The sequence below is a fragment of the Peromyscus maniculatus genome, chromosome 18 (genome assembly GCF_049852395.1).
Source record: "Peromyscus maniculatus bairdii isolate BWxNUB_F1_BW_parent chromosome 18, HU_Pman_BW_mat_3.1, whole genome shotgun sequence".
NCBI classification, from domain to species: domain Eukaryota; kingdom Metazoa; phylum Chordata; class Mammalia; order Rodentia; family Cricetidae; genus Peromyscus; species Peromyscus maniculatus.
In genome coordinates, this window is record NC_134869.1 from 39,268,994 (window position 1) to 39,294,519 (window position 25,526).

General features: G+C 42.4%; 1 protein-coding gene across 1 annotated transcript in view; it reads right to left on the bottom strand.

Moving 5' to 3' along the window:
• Tph2 (tryptophan hydroxylase 2) overlaps positions 1-25,526 on the bottom strand; it is a 104,561-nt gene that overhangs the window by 22,830 nt on the left and 56,205 nt on the right. The window contains exon 8 of the mRNA XM_006988965.4: positions 13,627-13,753. Coding sequence (XP_006989027.1) covers positions 13,627-13,753 — 127 coding nt within the window. The remainder of the gene's footprint in view (positions 1-13,626; positions 13,754-25,526) is intronic.

Here is a 25,526-nt window from a genome sequence, read left to right on the forward strand (position 1 = left end):
CTTCTATAGACTGCTCTGGAATGGGTGCCCTCGCCATCTTGGATGGGACCCCTAGATCAGCTGGGTATCACAATACAGACCTGTTGGGAGTCAGTGAGAAGCACACACTGTAATCCAGGCATGAAAGAAACTGAGTCACCTGGGCCTCACTGAGGGGATACAGAACTGCAAAGAACATAGCTCAAGAGAGCCAAGACTGTGACAAATGAGGTTAGGTCAGAAGTATAATGCACCATTTTTATAGTTTAAAAGTCATATTGCAAAGCATAAAATAAAGTAAAACATAGCATTAAACTACAGCAATACGTGTTTGCATTTGATTTAGATGCATTATTTTACAGTCACAAGATTAATTCTAGATCATTGAGAATTCATGAGACAATAAAAAATACGATGACTTGAGATATTTCTGTTCTCCTGACAAATGATTTTGCCAATCTCTCTCTCTCTCTCTCTCTCTCTCTCTCTCTCTCTCTCTCTCTCTCTCTCTCTCTCTCTCTCTCTCTCTCTCTGGTTACTAGGAGAGCTGATGTTTTATGGCTTCCTGGGATGACTATCCCTCCACTGGCCTTCCCTTTTCCTTAATAGGTACAGGAAGGAAAACAGGTGGATGAGCGTGAAGTTAAACTTACTTAGCCCCATCTAATGGAACAAGAGCATCTCAGCTCTGGCCAGTCATCCCACTGCACAAAGGTGATTGGATTGCCACGGGGCTGCTCTTAGTGGGAAATCTGGGAATCAAGGCATTTGTGTGATACCTCCTGGTGAATAAATACAACTTTTAATTTAAACAAGATGTAAGGGTATATGTATGTGCAAGAATATAGTTACACATACACACACGCACACACACACACACACACACACACAGATTACAAATCAGCTACTTTGGGTGTACTAGAAAACCTTTGTAAAGAATCAGAATCCAGTGCCCTTTTACCAGTGATAGCCTTGACTTTTTCTTGGAAAAAAAAAAATATGACTTCTTAGGTTTGAGAAAAAGAAAAAGTAAGCAATCAAAAAAAAAATGCCTCTGTAATAAACAGCTCAGCATTAAGTGTTTCTAAAGTAAATCATTTAAAGGTACTTCCCCACTTGGTTCATTACAAAGAATTTTTTAAACCTTGCTGGTTGGGCATCAACATAGGACCCCTGTGTGCAGGTGTGGAAATGAACCCAAAGTGCGTCCAGCACCAGACAACAACCTCTTTTGGCTCTCATCCAATAGCTTCTTCATATAGTTTGATATTAAATTCAGCCATCTTCCCTCCAAACAGCAAACACCTGGATGGGGTTATCAGAAGCGGGAGCTCGTGTAGAGGAGCAGCCAAGACCTGAGACCCCAAATTTATTGCTTTGTTTGGTTATTAAGGGAGGGTTTCGTTGAGCAACAGCATCACTCCTGATCTGCCTGAGAAGTTCCGCCAGGAATTCATATTTCACGCACTCTCTCTGGCACAAACAATATTTTCTCATTTATTTGCCCAAGCTGTGTCCTGTGGCTTGCCTTTCTCTGTTTGCTCAGGGGAGGTGTGCTATTAAGTCCTAGGCAGCCCCTCCATCTCCAGGGAGAAGCTTGACATCGTTCCAGCGAGGCTTTCCTTCTATTATTTATAGATAAAAACACTTTACATTGTAAAATAGCAGAGCAGCCCACCCACCCTAAAACCCTTTTATGAAATAAACTGAACAGTCTGCATTTCTGAAAGACAAAGCTGGGGTACTGAAAGTTAGATTACCCCAAGGTCACAAGCAAAAGTGGAAACTCTCCAGGGGCCTTCCCTGTGTGTGAGTGCTGATACGGCCACCTGGATGCCTAAGAGCACAGTGATGTGAAATGGACTAGCTGGCACTATTTTAACACAACAGTGCCAAGCAGCTTCCCAGTGCATTAGCCCATCGATTTTCCAGCATCTCTATGACATTAGATAGTAGTATTAGTCTCATTTTAAAGATTATGAAATTGGAACACAGGAGATGGTATTAAGATTCTTTCCTTGGCTAGACGCTAGTCTTTCTCAGCCAGACCTTGACTTGTAGGCTTCCATGTTCATCTCTACATTCTCCGGTTTTAGCAAGAAACTCGTTAGTTCAGTGTAGCCAGATTCCCCCATTTCCAGAATCAAACAGGCTCCTCTCTTCCACCATCTCCCAGGCAACCTCAGCAACCGTCCTATAAAATCAGAAAAGCCAGAATCCCTCCTTATTCCTCAGGATTCTCTTGGGAATTTTCTATGCAGTGACCACCACCTTTCTGCTCCTTGGCTATAAATTCCCACTTCTCTTTTTTTTTGTCTTACAAGTTGAGTCTAACATCTCCTGCTCCAACGCCCATCCCAGTGCCCTATACTGACTAGGATACCAATGAGTCAGGTTTGCCTTCACATTCTCTGGCAAGGATCATAAATAATATTTGCTTTGATGATACCCAGCCTGCAACTGACAGAGCCTAGATTTGGACCATAATGCCTACACTCTGAATGGTCCACTTCACTCTACTGCCTCACTTGCTGGTCCCTAAGATGCTCAGGCTTGGGAAAGACAAAGTAGAGTTGATTTGGCTCTATAGATCCCAGGTCCCCCCTTAAGGTCTACTAGTATGAGCATCTTGGGGGGCCAATGCTATGAAGAAGCTTGAGAACTCTCATCTACTGGTGTTTATGATTGTACTCAAAAAGAGAATAGGAAGAGGTAAAGACTGTTGAATTGGACAAATTATCACCTACTGATGGGAACATGACTGATGAAAGATTGGCAAAATATGTATGGAAACCAGGTTTTTAAATAAATATGTATCTGCTCATTTTTGTTTGAAGACAAAAAAAAAGCGAAAACAAACAAAACTCATGTGACCCATGTGATGGTCACAGGAACACATTGTGACTTAGCTAGGTAAAAAGTTACAAGGCCTGGCTTCCCAGGGTTTTTCCAATTCTTTCTTCTGTAGATAGAGGAGACAGGCTTTCTCCGGGCAGCACAAGTATTTGATAAATGGATGAACACCTCGTTACTCCTTCCTCCAGAGCCAGAAGCCGCTTACATTAAGTTCTCATTCGATGTGGCAAAATGACTTCTCAGGAAAAAAAAAAAAACGTGAAGGCTATATGCCAAAATGCTAAGTGTGGTCATTGCCGCTGAGATATTACAAATGGCCTGTATTTTCTTCCCTTTCCCAGTCCATTTTTTAAAATTTTCTATAATGAGCATGTGTCACTCCTATAATAAGAAGGAGAAACTATGGCTTTCGTGAAGACTTTGCAGAAGAGGAATCATTAAGACAGCCAGCACCGGCCCCCACTTCACCGCTGAGAAAAGGGTGTTTTTATGGACATTGTAAAGGACAGACTTGCAAACCTTGGGAAGAATAATGGAGCGCCTCTTGGCGATTTATTCCTTCCCACCCTAAGTGCATTTCTCCCTTACACCTAGTCTGGATTTCAGCTTTCAAATGACAGTGTTTCCACCTCCGGTAAGACCTGTCCTGAAGTTGCCATCCACCCACCAGAATTATTCTACAGATGGCAGTCCTTACAGAGACGAGCATGTCAAACTGCCGGCGAATCGTGACATTCCTAAGAAGCAAGCAACGAGATTTGTAATCACCGCAGGTTCGGTCTCACATTGAGTGTCTTATTGTGCTACCATTCACTGCGGTGCCTCATAATGTACGGTAATACATTTTACATCTCCTAAATGTACTCTGAGTTTTTATATCACAGTTCAGAAGAAGGGCTTTGAAAATCCTTTTGACTCCTTTATTTGAAAACTACATTTGTGGAATGGGGTAATTAAATTCCTATAGTTTAATATAACATTACCTCCACTATTCTAGCTGATAAAGAAAAAAAAATCCCAACCATCTTCTTTCTCCTTTTGCTGGAAATGGAATTACACAGCAGATATTTCTGTTAATGCAAGTTAAGATCCTGAGAGCCTATAGCATTGTAGTTAAACCAGAAACCTCTTTCTCCACTCTATCTTCATGGAAATTAAAGTGACTACAGAAATCTCCTGGACTTGATGAATGCATTCACACTTTGAGAAGAAAAAGAAAGAAGTCCTCGGTGTCAAGATTTTTAAACCACAGTACGATCTGGGGAACAAGGGGGCTTGAAGTGACTTTAGAATTCTTTAACCAACACGGTGCTCCTCAGTTGGGATTTGTCAGGCAATGAAAGCCAGTGTGGCTGTGCCCAAGTAGGGTACCAATGATGTCATGGTCCCCGAGACAAGGGTAGGTTATCTTATTTGTTCTTCACCCCGCACCAAGTGACGGAACAATATTCCTTCGGAGGCATAAGGAGGTCAGAGAATTTGCGCCTAACCTGAGGACAAGTTAAGAAGTGATGAAGCTGCCACTCAAGCCCAACTGTGAAGACTTTAAGTTTGGATCCTCTGCTCTCCATGGTGCTTTGCCTCTTAGGGCACTTAGGGCTCAGAAATCAGTATTTCATATTGATACCTTGAATTTCTAGAGGTGTAGCCCACTGTTTGTGCATATTAATAAATCTGTATGATCTTGTCTTGTTAATCTCTATCATGACTGAGCAGACTCCAATGTTGAGCCTTCAAAGGGAAAGTCGGGCAGGGAGGGTAGGAATTTCATCCTTCGTTAGGGATTTAGCTCATAGAGAGCTCTTGTATGGTAAGGGCAAGGGCCTGGGTTCAATCCCCAGGACCACGGGAAAGAAAGTTAGATGAGGATAGATTTCCCCGGGCTACCCACCAGACATCCCAAATATCCTCTTCATCAAAGTCTATGGAGCACCGCAAAGTCCAGCCATTGAATGTGGGGTGGTGTGAAGACACGTTGATGTTAATATAGAATGGGTAGATTCAGTGTTCTCTCAGTGCTCAGAGAATGATGTTACCATGGCAACTCTGTTTTTTTATAAGTTTCCAAATATCTAAACTAGGCGGTCTATGTTTGTTTTCTTTTCTCGTCTCTTATATGATGGCTCTTGGAGGCCCCTGGGATATAGTTATAAATGACCGGGAAAGATCTGAGTTGCTAAAGTGTACAACTATTTCACACTACAAATAGATTTGTTCCTGAACAAGGTGGGCAATGCAGGGCTCTCATAATATGAATCAATGACGAACCCCTCATAATAGCAACAACACACATCGTAAGTAAAACACAAAGGGACAGAACAAAACAGCCTTGGCCATAATATTAAATGTTCTCAGAAGAGAATTAGTCCAAAGAAAGGACGGCCTCGGGGCATCTGGACAGAAAGAGTGATGCAGAAAGACAGTCATAAAAACCATGAAGACAAGTTAGTTAAAGAACTAAAGCATTGCTTACAAGATGATTCCACTTTTCTATATGCACAACAGATATAAAAGTGAGCGTAATGAGTTGGAATAGATATTATTAACTTTTAATTAAGTTCCTTAGTAATAACTTGCAAACTGATGGTCCACCCAAACATCTCAATTAAGGATGCAGAAAAGCACAAGCCTTCCAGCTCTTTGTCAGCTTTGTTATCAAACAACTCAAACAGCTGAACCAGTGCAAGACTCGACACAGAATAAATAAGCCTGAGGCTTAGTCGAGCTTTCTATAAAGAGACTAAAGTGGTCATTTTTAATGTCATCCGTGTTCAGGAAGAACTCCAGCTCGACACACATCTTCTAGCATCCTAAGTTTCTCCACCCACAGGCAGGTGTGTGAAGAAAAGACAGTTCAAGAAACAAGTGGGCCAGGTGGTGGTGGTGCACGCCCTTAATCCCAGCACTCGGGAGGCAGAGGCAGGTGGATCTCTGTGAGTTCGAGGCCCACCTGGGCTACAGAGTGAGTTCCAGAAAAGGCGCAAAGCTACACAGAGAAACCCTGTCTCTAAAAACCGAAGGAGGAGGAGGAGGAGGAGGAGGAGGAGGAGGAGGAGGAGGAGGAGGAGAAGAAGAAGCAGCAAGTTGGTGTACTCAGCAAACTGCAAATATCAGTAAGAACTTCATTAACTAAAACTAGCCTTGTAATGACACTTATAATGTGAACTATATTTGATTCTCAACTTAAGACTAATTATACATTTCAATGCTGCTCTCAACAGAAAAAAAAGTACAGGTTAGACTTAGAAATTCAAACAAAATTTGATAATAGTCATCAAAGCCCCAGCCAGTGCAAAACTATTTTAGAAATAAAGTATTTGTTTGATAAGGAAAGTACAAACAGAACTCAGTGTGATTAATATCAGGTTGATTTTTACTAGAAAAAAAAACTTAGCTGATGGTCAGGCCTCCGCTTAGAATGAATTCTACCATTTCAGAAGACAGTCTAGACTTTTATCTCCTAAGACTGTGCTTCTTAGAATATTAGTAGAGTGGGATACCAGTGTGCAAAGGGGGCTACTGTTCAATGCCTTTTCTCCATTCTCAAGTTCAGTTTTCCCACACTTTAACTCCTTCAACACGGACCTTCATCTTTCAATGTCAAAAAAAAAGTTTGCCAGTTGAAATCATCCCCTAAACTAACAAAATGAAACCTGCTATTAAATTGGCAGTATGTGCTACAGCCAGTGGCATCTCAGAATGAAGGAAATGTGTGGCAAACTTATAAAAATTAACTTCTTATCACTTGTGGAGACTCGCTTTGCATGTTATCTTATGATAAAAAAAAAAAAAGGTTCTAAAAAGTCCTGTCATTTAAAGCAAAGCTTTTTGTTTGCTTGGTGTTTCCCAAACTGTGCCCACAGATGTTTGTTTTGCACAAGGCTCACATTCTGGGAACACGTCCTGGGAAAAGACTGTTTATTCCCTCATCGCCCTTGGCGGCCACTCTCCTCTCATCAGCATTATCGAAACCCAGTAATAAAATCCCTTCAATCAGAAAGTGAAGGTAAACACACTTCAGGGTCAGCAGAACTGAATGGATAACCTACAACCCTATATAGATGGGAAATTCCAAATGGGCCAGAGGCCAATTTATTCTGCTTAGGAAACATCTGTGTTCAGATTGATTGCTTCTCCTACAGATGATGCACCGCTTGGTCTGTTGCAAATGCCATTATAATGTGAGGAACGAGCTGACAAAAGAAGCCTTCTGCATCATAGGGCAGGGTGCACCGTTTGCTGACAGATTCCTACCTACATATTCTAACTTTGGGTGGAAGGTGGATTTTCTAAGGCTGGTTCTTCAGTTCCCTTGATCAGTACATGACTGTTTGCACATGACTGTGCAGCTGAGTAATTGGTCTCACAGACAGAACAGTGTGGTACCAAACAGAACACCAGTGCATGGCCCTTGTCATTGTGAGGGTCCATTTTCAGGATGCACAGCAGGAAGTTTTATAACAAAGAGGATATCCTATGGTACTAGTATTTACATAATAAGGCTCCTGGATATACAAATGAGGTTGAGAGATTACTGCGTGGCTTTGGAAAGTCATACTGGAGCACTGTCTAACCAGCCTACCTTTCTTCAATGTCACTGGTTTCTTCTGCTACCAAACTGTGAAGGTGACTGGTTTCAACTTGGCAGATCTAAAAATCAACTGGAAAAATGGACTTCTGAGCATACTTGGGGAAGATTATCTAGATTAAGGTTAGCCTCTGAGAAAGTCTATACGGGAATATCTTGATTATATTAATTGATATGGGAAGGCCTGTTTAAATTGTGAGCAGGACTGGTGCCTGGGCAGAAGATCCTGAGCTAGAGAAAGACAGCTGGGCACTAGCATACATACATGCCTACTCTGCTTCTGCACTGTGGATGCTATGGGACGGCTGTCTCAACTTCCTTTTGCTTTGACTTCCCGCCATGATGAACTGTACCCTTGACCTGTGAGCTGAAATAAACACCTTCTCCCTTCCATTGTTTTTTTTTGGGGGGGGGGGTTGGTTTTTTGTGTTTTGTTTTGTTTTTTTGTTTTTTGTTTTGTCATGCTATTTGTCCACATGCATGCAAATGATCTCTGCCTGGCAGAGTAAAAGAACATTGAACCTTGAGATTGTAGCTTTGAGCAGGGCATTGTAGTGTATTCCTATAATCTCAGCAGTTCCAGAGGTAAAGACAGAAAGATCAGAGTTCATGACCAGCCATAATTATGACAGGACCAGTCCCTGGGCAGAAGATCCTGAACTGTATATGGTAGAGAATTTACTACATAGTAAATTCAAGTCTAGCCTGAGCTACATGAGACTTTGTCTTGAACAAACAAAGAAATTATGACTTTATTGCCTACAGAAACAAAGCATTTTATACCTAACTGTGGAGTTCTACCTTGTGGTGCCTATCAGGTCTCAGTATCTCAAAAGTTGCACTTGGTTCAATAACCATCCTGCTGTCCTACTTTTCCCATATTAATGAACTGAATACATTTTGGAACATGCTCAGGACATATGTATGAAAATCATGTTTACAACCATTTGGGGTTATAATTCAGAGCCTGTGGGATGGCTCAGTGGGTAGACACACTTTCCAGCTGAATTTCATCTCCAGACCCCACATGGTAGAAAGAACCAAGTCCAATGAATTGCCCTCTGACTTGCACATTTGTACTATGGCACACACACACAGACACATGCACATGCATGAACACACACACACACACACACACACACACACACACACGTAAATAAACAGATATAAACAACTTTTAAGCTATAATTCAAATCAACTTGCCTTTCAACACAATAAGATATTTTATTGTAGTAGCCATCTCTTCTCAGAAAAAAAAAAAATTCTGTTGTCTAACAAATAGAATTGTATAATTGGGGATAAATAGTATAATGCAAAGATAAATCTTACATGATCTTGTTCTTTAAATGTGGTACAGTCTAGCGTAAAATCTCACTTCCTAAACAAAGGCTGGCCACCTTGATTTTACAGTTCTGTTTCTGCTTATAGATGTGATTCATTGCCAATGGACATTTAATTTTGTTTTAATTTTGCATCTAAAGGCAGTTGGGCATACTATATTTTCTCCAGTTCTCCACAGACTCTAAGGCTTCTCATTAGTTTATATCAGGCTGTTTCATAGATGTTTGCTGCCTATCTGGTCACTGAAGGCATTTAAGTTTACAAACCCAATGTACACACTAATGTATTAAATCCACCTTAACCAGCAATGAGCAGTACTTTATCTCAAAATTATAACACGTGCCATGTAGCCCTAATTGGAAATATTTTTGCGTATCTGTCATGCACAGACCTGGGACAGTTATGCGGAGTAAGAAAAGACTCTAGCAGCCAAAACTAATGGCCTTATTCATTATCCACCAGAGGGCAAATTATTTACATGTATAACAATGCATTTGAAACACATTTTCCAAGCATCATCATCAATTTCTTTAGATACAAAAGAGGTTCATTTAAATGGTTCTCAGGGACATAAAAACCATTGCCCACAGAAAACAGCAGAGATAGCTTCATTCTCGAAACTGAGCGTTATTAACATGTCAAAATAAATACCAGGCAGAAATATAGCAAGGGGATGCAGCGTCTACAAGCAATGCAGCCTGAACCGTCTCTAAACCAGATTCACATGTCCAAAAGCAGCCTTAGCCTAAACCAAGTTTGGCAGTGCCAATTAGCCTGAGTGGATGCTGTTTTTCCCTTCAGACTGATTTGTTGACAATGCGTCCCAGAAAGTTATTAAGTGTCTCCTTTCATGAGTCATAATTCTTCTTTTATATGTGCTTAAATTCACTATAAATAAGGAAAAGCAGGCACTATATAAACACCAGCATTAATAATATAAATCTTACCTAGAGTATAGGGATAATACAGCCTGCCTCACAGTCTATATAAATAGCCATGGCTGTAGCTCCCCATCTGTCCTCTCCGTGGATTTTTCTCCTTTGGTACATCTTATCTCTCATTTTCACCTAGTGTTTCTTCAGGGGACTTGATGCAAACCAGTTTGTGGAGTGGATTAATAACCGCTCTCTTTCTCATCAAGTGTAACCAGCCACAACTCCTCCCCAGCCCTAGGACTTCCTGCCCCTGCCCGTGAGACTTGAACTCTCAAGCTCTTGGTCTTTACAAATGAGTCCATTTGCCTTCCAGCCTCAGTGTGTGGCTTGAGAGTCATTAATGTGCGTGTTATCCGGCAGACTGCTTATCCATCGTGTACTCTGAAATGATCTGCTCAAAAGCTGTGTTGTTTCCCAAAGACCTCTTTCCAGTCTTTTCCCATTCATTCCGGTTTTCACTAAGAGACTAGCAATATCTCTAGGTGTCAACAGCCACTGTATTACCCATTTCATAAAAGTCACCAGCTTTATCACAGTGTGAGCATCCTTCTCCGCATTCACCACATCACACAGAAAATTCTTTCCAGATCCTTTTGTGGTTTGCCACACTTCAAAGTAAGCAACCAATTTACGAAATTGGAAAGCATTGGAACTACAAGGCTTGTGAGAAACTGAAAGTCCGAGGGATTTGTGATGGGAGAGTCAGGCAATAGTAATAAAAGAGAAGTGAGGAAACCAAGCAAAACGGGAGGATTAATATCATAATCTAGATGTTACTAGATGTGTGGGCCTTTTTCTTTTTTTAAACAGAGTAGTCCTGGCTGTCCTACAACTCATTCTGTAGACCAGGCTGGCCTCAAACTCACAGAGATCTGCCTGCCTCTGCCTCCTAAATGCTGAGATTAAAAGCCTATGTCCAGGTCTTGAGATGGGAAGATTACCACAAAGGAAAAAGTGGACACATACACACCATACACACACACACACACACACACACACACACACACACACACACACTCACACATCTCTACTATATTGGCAGAGATTCAAAATATTTTGCACTAAAGTCCTCTGTAAGCTTACATTCTGCTTTTTACAGTTCAAAACTAGTGCAGGATTGCAAGCAGGCTGCACTCCTCAGTGGGCTCTTGACCCAATCACTTCACAGTTAGAAAAGACTGTCTTTTCCAAACGCTGCCCTCGATTATGAACCCTAGTCTCCAACACTGTCCTGGTTAGTTTTTATCAAGTTAACATGAACTAGAGTCACCTGAGGAGGAGGAACCACAGTTAAGGACCTGCCTCCATGACGCTGGCACCTGGGCATGTTCGCGGGCTATTTTCTTGATTAATGATCGATATGGTGGGACCCCGCCCATTGTGAAAGGTGCGGTTCCTGAGCAGGTGGTCCTGGTTGTATAAGCCAACTGAACAAGCCAATGGAAAGGCAGCCAGTAAGCAGGGTTTCTCTACAGTTCCTGCCCTGGCTTCCCTCAGTAGTGGACTGTGATAGGAAGTGACAGCCAAATAAAGCCTTTCTGCCCCGAGTTGCTTTTGCTTAGCATGTTTTATCAAAGAAACCCATATACAAACTAGTTGCAGTTCAGAGAAAAGACAATGGGGAGGGGGGAGGGAAAAAGAGAGAAGAAGGCAAAGGAATATAAAAAGCGGCCTAATGAACTCTACCAATTACAAGCGTTTTATTGTATGGAGCTAAGACAGCCAAGGATATTAGGAACCGAATAAGAAATTTTCTTAACAAAGAAAAGTCTTGCCTGCCCTTGTAACAAAGGTTTCAAATTATAGGTATTATATTTTCCCTAGAAAATACAAAAGTAGAAATGAAGACTCATGCTCCCAAAGCTATCCAGGCCCTAATCCTCAGAACGTGTGAACATGTACCTCTTGTAGACATTATTAGATAGATGGGTCTCTTTTATTTTTTTTTTTAAACAGGGTAGTCCTGGCTGGCCTACAACTCATTCTGTAGACCACGCTGGTCTCAAACTCACAGAGATCCAACTGCCACTGCCTCTGCCTCCCGAGTCCTGGGATTAAAAGCCTATGTCCAGGTCTTGAGATGGGAAGATTATCACAAAGCAAAAAAGTGGAGCTCCTTCTACTCTGGCTTTTCTTTGAAGAGAGAAATCTATCTCATGATTTCCACGTCGCTAACAAAAAGAAAGAGAAGCTAGATTGAAAGAGCTTGGTGGGGATTTTTTATTTTGTTTTAAAGAAAATTAGGAGCGAGCTGGGGAGACATCTCAGTCAGTAGAGTGCTTGTCTTGGAAGCACAAAAATCTGAGTTCATTCTCAGAATCTGTGTTTAAAGAAAAATAGATAAATAGTGAATAAGAAATAAAAATAAATTTAAAATAAGAGATTAAACTAATAAATAAAAACAAAAATAAATTTTTAAATAAATAATCAAAGGTCTGGGCATGGCAGTAAAGTACTTGCTTGTAATCCCAGTACTGGGGAGGTAGAAATGGGCAAACCCCGGCTAACTACTTGTTGAGTTTCAGGTCAGATAGACAATGCCTGAGGAACAAGACTTGAGGCTGTCCTCTGGATCTCTACTCACACATATAAACATACATACATACATACATACATACATACATACACATACACACACACATACATACATACATACATACATACACACACACACATATACATACATAAGGAAATGTGTTTCCACTCTTTATCTGTATATATGTGTATGCATATTGCACACATATGTGTAAGTAAGTGTGCCTGCTTGGAGGTCAAAGGTCAATGTTAGGCACCTTCCTCCAGTGCTTTCCACTTTAGTTTTGGGGACAAGGTCCCTCACTGAACCCACACCTCACTGACTGGCTAGATTTTCTGGCCAGCAAGATTCAGGGACGTCTGTCTGTCTCCCACCACCACCACCATCACAAAGCTGGGATTACGGGGACATGCCACTGCACCTAGCTGATAGCTGCGTGCTGAGGATTTGAACTCAGGTCCTCATGCTCGGTTAGCGAGCACTTAACCCACTGAGCCATGGTCCCAGCCCTGAAAAAAATATTTCTTGTTGGGAGTAAAGAGTATTCTTTCAATATATAACTGTGGCAAACACACTCAACTGAAGACTGCCTTTCCTTCCTGGGTGGCTATCCTCATTTGAGCTTTCTGTCCCTGCAGGTCGGCGAGCTTCAAAACATCTTTCTACTCCTAGACTCTGAAATAATTAAACAGTAAGGTGCGTAAGCTTCCTAGATTTGATTCTTTAACATCTTAAACACAACATCCAACCCTGCCTTTCCTCTTACATCGCTTATCTGGGGAAGACCCTTCCTGATATCATAACATCTAGTCAATCTTTTCTGGGTTTGTGCTTAAAATAACTGTTGAGCCTGAGTTTCTTAATGCTGTCTCAAATCATATCTGATTATAACCATATCAACTTGTCAAAGAAATAATACTAGCTGCAATTCCTACCATGCCACAAATGTACACCTTTTACTATGACAAATATTTCTACAGGATTCAGTAAACTACAGCTATAGTGCAAATCTAGCCCAGCTCTGGCTTTTGTGAATAAAGTTTTATTGGAATACACCCATAAGCATTCATTCATGTATTATCTATGGCTACTTTTGTTCCACAGCAGCTGAACTAATTTTGACGATGATTACCACAGCTCTCAAACCTAAAATACTGACCAATCCTTTATATCCACCCAGCCAACCTCTAAAACAGGAAGACTAAAATACATATTTTGGTAGTTAATGAACCAAGAGTTCATTATCTTTTGCAAAATGAGAATATAGCAAGGGTGAAATCATGCTCCCCCCCCCCAGAACATTTGCCTACGATTCACAGTTACTGGCCATGAGCTTTATTTCACCATACAATTAGGCATTGAACAGATTTTTAAGCTGAAAATTAACTCACCGTGGCTAGTTTCTGAACATCATCATCTGATGCTCCCAGAGATGCTAAGCCGATTTCTTGTGAAAACTGAGCAAACTTAGGATCTGCCAGCAGTGGAACGTGTCCCAAGAGTTCATGGCATGTGTCTCTGTAAGGAAAAAAAAACATGAAGGCATGTTACACAAGGAGTTTTAAACTACCACCTGTAGAACAAGACTTTTTTTTGGGGGGGGGAGGTTTAATTGGTTTACAGGTTACAGTGTACCATCAAGGGATGCCACAGCAAGAGGTCAGGGAAAGAACCTTCAGGCAGGACTTGAAGTGACATCATGGAGCGATGTTGCTTACTGACTTGCTTCCTCTGGCTTGCTTACCAGTCTTACAAGACTTAAAACCCTAAATCTAATCTTCTTCTATAAATGATTACCATTAATCATACCTAAAATGCAGATGCATCGTATGATTAATGGCGACTTAAGTTGGATGATATGTCATTCATTTGTTTGTAGGGAGGGTATGAAAGTGTGTGTGTGTGTGTGTGTGTGTGAGAGAGAGAGAGAGAGAGAGAGAGAGAGAGAGAGAGAGAGAGAGAGAGAGAGAGAGAGAACATATGTCCACCAGAGCATGTGTACATGTGCCTATGGAGGCCAGGGACAACCTTGGGTGTCATTTCTCAGGTATCATGCACCATTTTTTTTCTCTTTTAAAACAGGGTCTTCCATTGGCCGGAACTCACCTAGTAGACTCAGCGGCCTAGACAGTGAGCCCCGGGACCCAGCTCTCTCCACCTCCTCAGCACTGTAACCTGACTTTCTTCTTACATGGGTTCTGAGCTCAAATTTATGTCCTCATCCTTGAGAGCCAAGTACTTTACCAACTGAGCCATTTCCTCAGGCTAGGGTGCAAGACTTTTAATAATGCACAATAAAAGCCATTACTTTTAAAGAGACGCGGCCCTACCATATAGCTAGTGGAGGCCTGGAACTTCCACATTTCCCAGATCTGCTTCCTCAAGTGGGAAGCTTACCCAACAGGAACAAGCTACCACCTCGGGAAGCTACTTCTGTTTCTGAGTATCACTACACGCCAAGAACATGGCGTCTGTTTTGCACATGACATCTGGTCATTCTCCAGACAGCCTTAGGAAATGGAACTTCTTGGTGTGAGATCCTGCAGCTCAGGATGGGCAAGCTACTAAATCACTCCCAGTTTTGGCCACCACGATTATATACAAAGTTTGACGGAAACACAGTCATCCCCATTTATATATGTATTCTCTACGGTCATCTTTGTCTACAACAGCAGAATTGAATAGCTGTAACTGAGATTGCATTTCTGCAAATTCTAAAATAACTGCTATCTGGCCCTTTAATAGAGAAAGCTTGCTGATTTTCCACATAGGTAGTAATAAACTAAATTAAATTTAGGCCAGAGGATGCCTTTGAAATTGAGTCTTTGTGTAACAACTACGGCCTAACTTGGTAGAGAGTGACTGAAGGCCTAATTTGGGACTAAAGTCTTATAACAAATAGCTGAGTCTTAGCCAATTCCAGCAGCTCAGCTTCAATCACAGGTGGCTAGCTGATTCAAATAAGGCAATCACCCAGGTATCATCAATTAAGCTGTCCCTGTGGGCCACTTCCATTTTGTGCCCATAATTGTTCTCTGACCACCTTGCAGACTTGACTCACTGCGGTTATAAGTCCCAATTCAGAAATCACAAATAAAAGCCAATTAAGTATGTAAGAGTGTGTGTGTGTGAGTGTGTGTGTGGTGCTTATGATTGACCTACTGATAGTTTTTAAACTAAGTCTGTTGTCTTTTGACAATAGTAATAAAGCCAAAATTTGGGTTCAACTTGTCATGATGCTGAAAATCTTGTGCTCATCCTTAAATCCTTTTGTGCCCTTGTTAGGCTTCATGGGGTAGTGGGAAACACCAAAGGATCATGTTATCAAAGTCGCTGTCCACAGATAGTTGATCTGTGGGCACATGCTCACTTCCTTTGAGAAAGGCCCATAGAAGATCCTCCCAGTTCTCAGATCTGGACATGAGCCTGGACATAGCAAAAGCCTGCAATGTTCTCACTGGCTTGAGCTTCCATTTGGAGCTGAGTAAGAGGCCAAGGGGTAGGTATGTGCCACAACTAAGGCAGTTGCCCTCCTAAGTCATTGACATGAATAATAAACTGTTTCCTGAGAGCACCCTACATTGAAATTAATTTTCTCGTGACTCTCTGAGCATGGATCGAGATGCAGAAAGATTTGTGCTCATGATCAAAAAAATAATAGGGTACATAGTAACTGAATGATATTTCTGAATTCACCTGTGCTCCTCTGAAATGTATCTCTTCCTAGGTGCTATAAAACAAAAGCTTGGTGCTACTGCCATTATTACAAAAACAAAGTTGGGTGAATATAATGAATCGTGGTAAATGGTATGAGCTTGACACCCACGTGAAACAGATGATGTCACTCAAACAAATAACCTTATTCTCACAACCCAAATCACATGACCAAACATGTCATAGACCAGATTGAGTGTTTATATGTAAGTAATAACCCCACCCCTTTGTTCCGCAGGATGCAATAATGCCACCTCCCTGTCCAACTAAATAAACACACTGAGCTTCAGAGGTGCTGTAGCCTCTCCAGCTTTTGTATGTCCATGGGTGTGGGTTTTTTCTCCATGCCCTTGATGCCATAATCCCCAGAACTGTGCAAGGATGAGGCAAGAAAGAATACACTGAGGAGGCTGGGGGTGTGCTTCAGTGGCTAGGGCACTTGACTACACAAGCATAAGGACTTGAATTTGGTTTCCCAGCACCCAGGTAAAAAGCCTGGCATCTGTAATCCCAGAGCTGAGGGATGGAGGCAAGCTAGCCAGAACAGTAAGCTCCATGTTCAATAAGAGACCCTGTCCCCAAAACTCAGGTGGATAGTGACAGAGGAAAACATGCTCTATCAACTTCTGCCTTCAACACATTCATACACACACACGGACATGTGCAAACACATGCACACACACATACACACACACACACACACACACACACACACATATGCATACACACACAAAAGTGTACTAAACTGTGAATTGGATACAGTGCTTGAGGTTTTCATGTCATGTAAATGATTTAACCTTACAATGAAGCTTTATTGTGATATCCTTTTGATGAATGGGAAAACTAAAATCGAGTGAACTTAAACTTCTCCATCCTTTTAGTAAAAGACAAGACTTGAAATTCTTCTGGCTCCAAGCTGTATTCTTTCTACTCTCTGTTGTCTTAATTTACAAACAGAGCGTAAAGGAGGAGGAGGCCATGTCTCAGAGCATACACAGAGATCATAAGGAGAGTCACAGTTAGCATGAACTGACTCTCCTTTTCAGCCACTACCAGCCCCCTATGCTTCCGAATCACTTGAGGGGCTTTTTTTTTTTAAAAAAAAAAAAAAAATTATTTATTTTATTTTACAATACCATTCAGTTCTACATATCAGCCACGGGTTCCCCTATTCTCCCCCCTCCCACCCCCTCCCCTTACCCCCACCTCACCCCCCATTCCCACCTCCTCCAGGGCAAATCCTCCCCCGAGGACTGCGATCAACCTGGTAGACTCAGTCCAGGCAGGTCCAGGAGGGGCTTTTAAAAAAAAAAAAAAAAAAAACACCAAGTGTCTAGACTCCACTTATGGCCAGTTCAATCAGGCTTCCTGAGATTGACCAGGAAATCATTTTTTCAGGCTCCCTAGGTGAAAATGAGACATAGACAGAGCTGAGACCCATTCTTATGGTTAACGGCACTGGACCCTCTCCCACAAATAAATAGTGCTTAAAACTAAAGTTGAGGGTGCTTATATGGTTTGAGGATACTACCTTGATTTCCTCTAAAGCTGCATCATGATCCTGGAGAATAATGAAAAGCCATGACTGAATAACAGGTAGCTAATTATGCTTCAACCTGCATTCAATTCAGGTGTGTGCCTAACATTTCCATGCTGTGAGGACTCTGATCTCATTCCTATGGTCTACATCAATGCTGGAATTAAGGTCAAGTGGCCTGCCCTGGAAAACTCTGGGTACTCCCATTAGCCTTTGATATAAATACTAAAGCACCCCTTCTAATCTTGGGGGGGGGGGGAACATAGCAACAATAACTCCACATCAGACCAGATATCTAGCACCTGGAAAAAAAATATTGAGAATAGTATTAGCCTAGTATCAGTAAACCATGGGAACAGAAAGAAGATTAACAATTGCAGTGAATGCTGTGCTGAGCCAGGCATGGTATTGGGTGCTTTACAATGCTAACAATTAAATCATAGCTACTGTAAGGCTTGGTTATTGGGGTAACTTCAAATAAACCTGAAAGCTTGCTTTACTGTAAATTTATGTATTGTAAATTTAAAAAGCCTGACACAGAACAGTCTTCCCTGTTAGACTGTAAGAACGGAGGTCAAAAAGTTGTTTTAGAGTAAAAGTTGGCAGCTACAAAGGAAAAAAAAAAAAAAAAGCACAAGATGGCCAAGAACACAAAGGAATCAGTTCTCAGTGGAAAAGGGCTGTGACTTGGATTGTCAGAAGTCAGTAATACACTATCCAACTTAAAAATCTCCACGGTCCTCACAATGGCAAGGTAAGCAAACTGTACCTAGGTTAAAAGAAATTATGAATTTGGAAGAAGCAAGGCATGCAATGTAACAGAGTGAGTTATATTGTTCCATTAAAGATGAAAGCCTGAAGCAAGATGTCTAACAGAATCCTTAACAGAATGTTAGGGATGCCCTTTGCTCTGTTATGGGTAGAAATGATTGTGCCATATTTCACTAGATTGTGCTCTCTTCCTAGTTCCTCCATGCAGGAGCCCTGAGAAAGATTCCTAAAGAACATCTGGATGCAGACTACATAAGAGCCTTACTTCTCATGGGCCAATGCTACCAGGTCCCCTCTTTCAAGGCCAGGAACAAGATCATTCTCCTTTAGGGCTGGTGGAACATTGAAATAAACACTGTACAGTTCTGTCTCCATTGCCTTTGACAAAGGCATGTGCAGACAAAGAAGGAAGCATCCAGAAACACTGAAACCAATGAGCAAAGAAAGATGTTCAACATTTCTGATTTTAAAAAAAAAAAAACAAAACAATCCATTAGGAACTGGAGACGTGGCTCCGCAGCTAAGAGCCTTTGTTTTTCTTCCAGATGGTCTCGGTTCAATACCCAGCACCCACATGACGACTCACAGCCATCTGTAACTCCAGTTTGAGGGGATCTGGTTCCCTCTTCTGGCCTCTGTGAGCACCAGACACGCGTGTTGTGCATTTAGACACGCACATTGTGCATTTAGCATGCAGATAAAGCACTCAAACACATGCAATGAACAAACCCGAAGCCATTTTTTAAAGAACCCACTAATTATGAAAAGTTCTATTTCCTTTCGTTTCTCTCTAAAGGACACAGGGCTGAATTTGATCATCGTTTTAGGACTCTGAGATGTTCCAGGGTGTCGCACTTGAGAGTGTCCTCTCCAGCCTTCTTGCCTATCAAAGACTGTGGGACTGAAGATGTACAACTTCACCCTGGTCTGCTGCTGCTGTGCCCTGATGTACACCTGAACAAGGCACCTGTGGTAGCTGAATTCTCCGCAGCTGTACTCCTTGGTATCTAATGAACAGGCTCCCATTGGGAGACAACTACTGCTTCATTTCATCTTATCTCTCCTAAAAGATTCAATTATTTGGTCATAATTGCGCCTGCCAGCACAGGCTGCCTCCAATCTCTACATCAGCAAACTTTCCTTTTTTTTTTTTTTTTTTTTTCTTCTATTCCCTTTGATGCATTTTCTCCTGAATAATGCTTTTCAGGGCCCTTCACACAAAAGCGCTCTGTTCCCCGCAAACGTGGGACCTTTTCAAAACTGTTTGCACTGTAAAACATCATGTCTCTTTAAAAAAATAAAAAATAAAAAATAAAAAAACCACGCTTGCACTGATATCAGACCCTAGACTTTTGCTGCTCTAAATTGGAATCTTCTCTGATAAGCCCAGTGAGGAGGATTCTAAAGCCACTGAGATAGGCCCACAAAGGGGCCCGGGCGAAGTGTCTCCGGGGAATTCTTAAATCATTCTAAGAAAGTTGTGATCATTTTGCCGCAGGGAAATAAGGGTCTTGGTTGTTAAGTTCAAATTCAAAATGAGTCTGGCATTTTTCTCCTCTTATCAGTTTTCAAAGCCGACTCCCCTTGTTCAATGTTGAACAACTGCTTTTTATTTTTGCCGTAAATTAAAGCCTTTAAGAGGTGGTGAGTGAGCGTGTGGCATTCGCTCTCCAACCCACATCAGCGGGTCTGGTCTTTTTAAATGCTTCTCCACGGGTTCTGTTTGCTCTTAGTGACAGAAGCCAACATACTCGCTAAATCATAAGAAAGAAGAGAAAGGAGATAAGGAGGAGTAGGAGTCGGCCTTGATGAAAAGAAGGAGGGGGAGCCGGGAGCCAGAATTGAGTATTTCTTCAGCTTTCACACATTTGGTGGGGGGAAAGCAAGTGATGTGGGAGGACATATGGGGGGCGGGGGGCGAACCAGCAGCCGGCAGGCGAGTTGCTTTGTTTCACGGCGCTAGGATGATAACGGGAATTAATTTAGTATTGAGGCGATTTGTCCTCAGTGCTTGCTTGGGAGCCATAGAGTTTCTTAAGTTTAGATTTAAAACAGCATACTGTAAGCCAGACTCGGTGGCACACACATGGAGCCCAGCACTTGAGAAGTAGAAGCAGGAAGATCAGGAGTTCAAGACCAGCCTCTGCTAGAAAGCAAGTTCAAGACTAGCTTTGGGCTGCACACGACTATCTCGAGATAAAGCCCCACATAAGCTTTTTGGTGGCTCTTATGACCTCTTCCTGTATACCTCCATCACAGCATATACCACCAAAACGTGGCCCTCCTTCTGCAAAGTCGCACGCACGCACGCACGTTGCCTGTGAGGAAATCTTTACTTTCTTCTCCGAGGAATCATACAGGTATAGACAAATTTCTAAACCGTCTTATAATTAAATAAGAAACACAGAGCCAAATACAGAGGTAATAGCCAAAGAGATCAGAGAACTAGCGAAGAGCCACGACTACCTTTTCTTACCACCTTGCCGCCGTTGCTTCCCCAGAGAGAGCTTCTTCCCATCTAACCTATGTATTTATTGCCTTCCTGTTCTGCCTTCTCACTGGCTCTAAGCCCAGCCACATGACTTCCTTGTCACTGCCTGTCTATACAGACCTCCAGGTCTCTATGGTTGGTACTGGGATTAAAGGCTCGTGTTACCTCGCTTGGCTGTGTCCTTGACCACACAGAGACTCTGCCTGCTATGTGGTCGGATTAACGGTGTGTGCTTCCACCGCCTGACTTCTGCTTATGGCTGGCTATGACCTCTGATCTCTAGGCAAACTTTATTTATTAACATACAAATAAAATCACATTTCAGCACAATTTAAATATCACCACATACAGGAATCGAAAAATCCTATTCTTCGCCATTATTCTTTTAAGAGTGGAGAATATTTCAGAGATTTTGTGTGTGTGCGTGTGCGTGTGTGTGTGTGTGTGTGTGTGTGTGTGTGTGTGTAAGTGTCTGTGTGGGTGTCTCTCTGTGTGTAGGTGTCTCTGTGTGTGTGCAGGTGTGTGTCTGTGTGCAGGTCTGTGTGTGTGTGTGTGTGTAGGTCTCTGTGGGCATAGGTGTCTCTGTGTGTATCTGTGTATGTGTGTATGGGTGTCTCTCTGTGTGTGTATATGGATCTCTGTGTATGGATGTATCTCCTCATGTGTATATGGGTGTCTCTGTGTGTAGGAGTGTAGGTGTGTGTGTGTGTGTGTGTGTGTATGTGTATGTGTGTATAGGTCTCTGTGCATGCACGTCTGTATGTAGATGTCTGTGTGTTTAAGTGTCTGTGTGTGTGTGTAGGTCTGGGGGAGGTATCTGTGTGCAGGTGACTGTGAGTATGTGTGTATGGTGTCTGTGTGCGCATGTGTGTAGGTGTCTGTGTGTGTCTCTGTATGCATGTGTGTGCATACATATGTGACTCTCAGGGGTGCGTGTGTAAGTGTGTGTGTGTGTAGCTGTCTGCGTTTATGTAGGTGTCTTTGTGTGTGTACGTGTCTTGTGTGTGCAGGTCTGTGTGTGTGCACGTCTGTCCAAGTGTGTCAGTATGTGTGCCTGTGTATATGTGTGTGATCTATGTATTCGTCTGTGTTATGTGTATGGGTAGTACAATTATGTCAATGCACATGCACAGAGGCCCAAGGGGACATCTGTTGCCATGCTCTAACACTCTCTACCACCTACTTCCTCAAGGCAGGGTCTTTCACTAAACTTTGCTAGCTATCAGCAAGCCTCAGGGACCCTCCTCTCTGCCCCTCACAGTGCTGGGTTTATACACAGCCATGCCTCACTTTCAAACAGGTATTGGAGATTGGAACTCAGGTCCTCACACTTGAACCCCAAGTACTCTGACCCGCTGAGCCATCATCCTCCAGCTCTTCCTTAAAACTTAAAAATATTTCTATACTAGGTACTATTTTAGGAACCAAGTTTTTAAAGTAAATAAGGCATAATATTTTGGCAAAAGACCTTGAGGAGGTTATCTTATGGTAATTATCCAATAAGGGCAGTGACCAGAAAGCACTAACTCTCTTCTAACAAAAGAAATAGGTTCCAGCTCTGACAAAGACTAGAGGACTGTAATGAAAATTCATCTATGCCACTAATCCCCATCTCTTTCTAGAACATTTCATGTTCCTCGTAAAAGCAAGGGAGATTTAAAATCCCCGCCCATTTCACTAAAACTAAGACAGTAATAAAATACACTGTGTTAAAGCATGTACTCCGGAAGTTGGAAGTGGGAGAGCCCTTGCAGCATGAATAAGACCATGAGTTTGATCTACCGCAAAAACAAATGTCGTCTTGGTTACTTGGTTTTGCATTGCCATAGCAAAGCACCATGACAGAGGCAACTCCTAACAAAAAGCATACAACTGAGGAGCTCATGGTTCCATGATCATCATAGCAAGCAAGGAACATGGCAGCAGGCAGGCATGGTGCTGGAGCAGCAGCTGAGAGTTTGCATCTGATCCACAGGTACAAGGCAGAGAGGGAGAGCACTAACTAGGAATGAGATAGGTTTTTGAAACCTCCAAGGCCACCCCCAGTGACACGCCTCCTTCCACGAGACCACACCTCCTAATCCTCCCCAAACAGTTCCACCAACTGGAGACCAAGTATTCTAACACGAGCCTATAACACAATTCTCATTCAAACCACCACATTGTTGGTGGTGGATATTTAAAATAAATATATTTTAAAAGGCATGTGCTCTGGAGACATATTATAGACCAAGTCCCCACATTCCCATGAAGGCAAATGATTTAGACAGCCCTATCCAGTAGGACACTCTGCTAGTGACAGGCAGGTCCTCTACGCTGTCCAGTGAAATGGCCGCTTGGCACTACAGCTACAGAACATTTGAAATGTGGCTAATGCAACTGAATATTTGACTCACGGCCTTAATTAATTTCACTTAAGTATCAGTAAGCACATTTTACCATACTGGTCAACAGGAAGCTAATATTTTCTCATCTAGAAAAATGGAGGTTATGAGTCATTTTCACCATACAGCTTTTAAAAATGTAGAAATATAACGTGTTGAAAGCGCAAGTTTCCCTAAGTTAAATATTATTGCTCATATTGCATTAAATTGAGTTTATGTCTCAGTTTTCAGACTTGAATGGGTTTTGCTCTCTCGGTAAATCATCACTAAGGAACTGCAAGCATATCCAGGAGAGAGGTCGTGTCACATTCCTTTTGAGTTGCTAGTGCTTGGAAAAGCCTGGCATATGAGAAATGCCCAACTCGACTGAATACAGCAGCTGCTGAAGAGACCCCGCCGCTCCACACCAGGATGAATCCAAGTGGAACACTCGCCATTCCTAATTTCCAGTCACATTAGGGCTCCGAACCAAATCGCGGTTCTGCTCTTTTCTAGCTGAACGACCTTAGGGAAATTACCTGACTTCTGTGAACCTTAGAATTGCCATCTGTAAAATGGTGAAGGTCTTGCAGACCTCTCCAAAAAACGAGCCGACTGATGCCAGGCAGACTGAGTGGGGGAGGGGCAGGGGGCGTCAGCTTCTGTTTCTTTCTCTCTAATGGTGGTGTCTGTGACCGGACCTACCCAGGGATGTCGTTCTTCACACAGCAATGAAGAGGCTGGGGTGGCAATTACCTCTCTTTTCCTAGAATTCAATCATTTTGACTTTCTTCTACTGAACTTTCAATTTAAAAATGCAAATATTTCTGGGGGGGGGGGAGATTGCTCCCTGGTCATCACTATCCTCCACACCTGAAGATGCGTAATGAACTTCTCCAGCTTGCTGGGGGAATACCAATTTTCATCCAGCTGTGGGTGTCTGTGAGTGCCCCCACTTTGGATCCTGGGCACCACAGACTTAAGTCAATCTTGGGTGTCGGGGCAGGGGACACGGGAAGATTGCTGCTTAGAATCAGCTTTAAAAGCAGGATAAAGGGAGGGGTTGAGACTAGAGGGTTTAATCCCAAGTCACTGTAGATAGATAGCTTCAAAGAGCAAAACCAGGTTCCTGTGAGCACAAATTTTAGGCACAAATTTGGTTTCACAATGCACGGGCGCTTTAAATAATGTAGAGGACTTTTTAAATAGAATGTAGTACTGTGATGTGTGCTCAATGCTCCTGAGACAACAGGCTCTATAAAAAGTCTTGGGGAACGCCGGGCGGTGGTGGCGCACGCCTTTAATCCCAGCACTCGGGAGGCAGAGCCAGGCGGATCGCTGTGAGTTCGAGGCCAGCCTGGGCTACCAAGTGAGCTCCAGGAAAGGCGCAAAGCTATGTAGAGAAACCCTGTCTCGAACAGAGGTGGGGGGTGGGGGGTGGGGGAGTTCCTGTCTAGGAATGCTGCCCTGTCACTGAAAAATGTTCTGGCATTTGATGAGAAGCATCAGTCTCCACGTGAGCTTAAGAGGCACAGAGGATAAGTGGACCTACTTGGTATTTATGTCAAGCTTGCTCCTCTCCAAAGATCAAAGCATTATTTCATCATCCTGCACACAGGGAGGTTAAGTGGCTTGCCAGCATCACACTGAGAGCTGATGGTAGGCCTTGGATGTCAGGGCATGGAGTCCTGTATGCTGCTGCCTGAGGACAGAGCTCAGCTGGCTCCTATGGCTTAAGTATGCTGTCCCGAGGTGCTGTGCCCTTCTCTTTTCCCAGTGACATGGGAGATTTGCCTCCTTGTGATAAATGAGAGCATTGAGCAGCTTCAACCCCATGAAGATCAAAGGGGAGAGCCACCTTCTAGCAAGCCTGGTAATTGGGTCAAGGACGGGACAGAAAAACAGAACTAGTCTTTCCAAAGGCAGAGAGTGTATTTATAACCAAAAAAAAAAAAGTCATTTCTGAGTCCTGTGCAAACTGTGTAATTAAAATTTGAGAAAACTATTCAATTTAACCTATGTGGGAATTTTGAGTTTTTGTATCTATTTATCAAAAAGTAGTGTTTAAATCCACATCATCACCAGTTCAGATCCTGGCTTTCCTATTTACCAACTCTGTTACCACAGGAACATTATTTAACACTTCCCTGCCTCATTTCCCCATTCATAAATTCAAAACAGCTCGGGTAGTTTTGAGTTTTCAATGGGTTCCTTTACATTCAATACTCAGAGTTCCTGGTACTCTAATAAGAGACTATAATTAATAGACACATAAAATGTATTATATTTGCTACCTCTGAAAAAAAAAGTGTCATTGCTGATGGCAGTGATGATGGCTGTTTAAATCACTCAGCTTCAAGGACAGAAGCGATGACAACATTTTCAAGGCTCTACCATCTTCACTGGGTCGTGGGT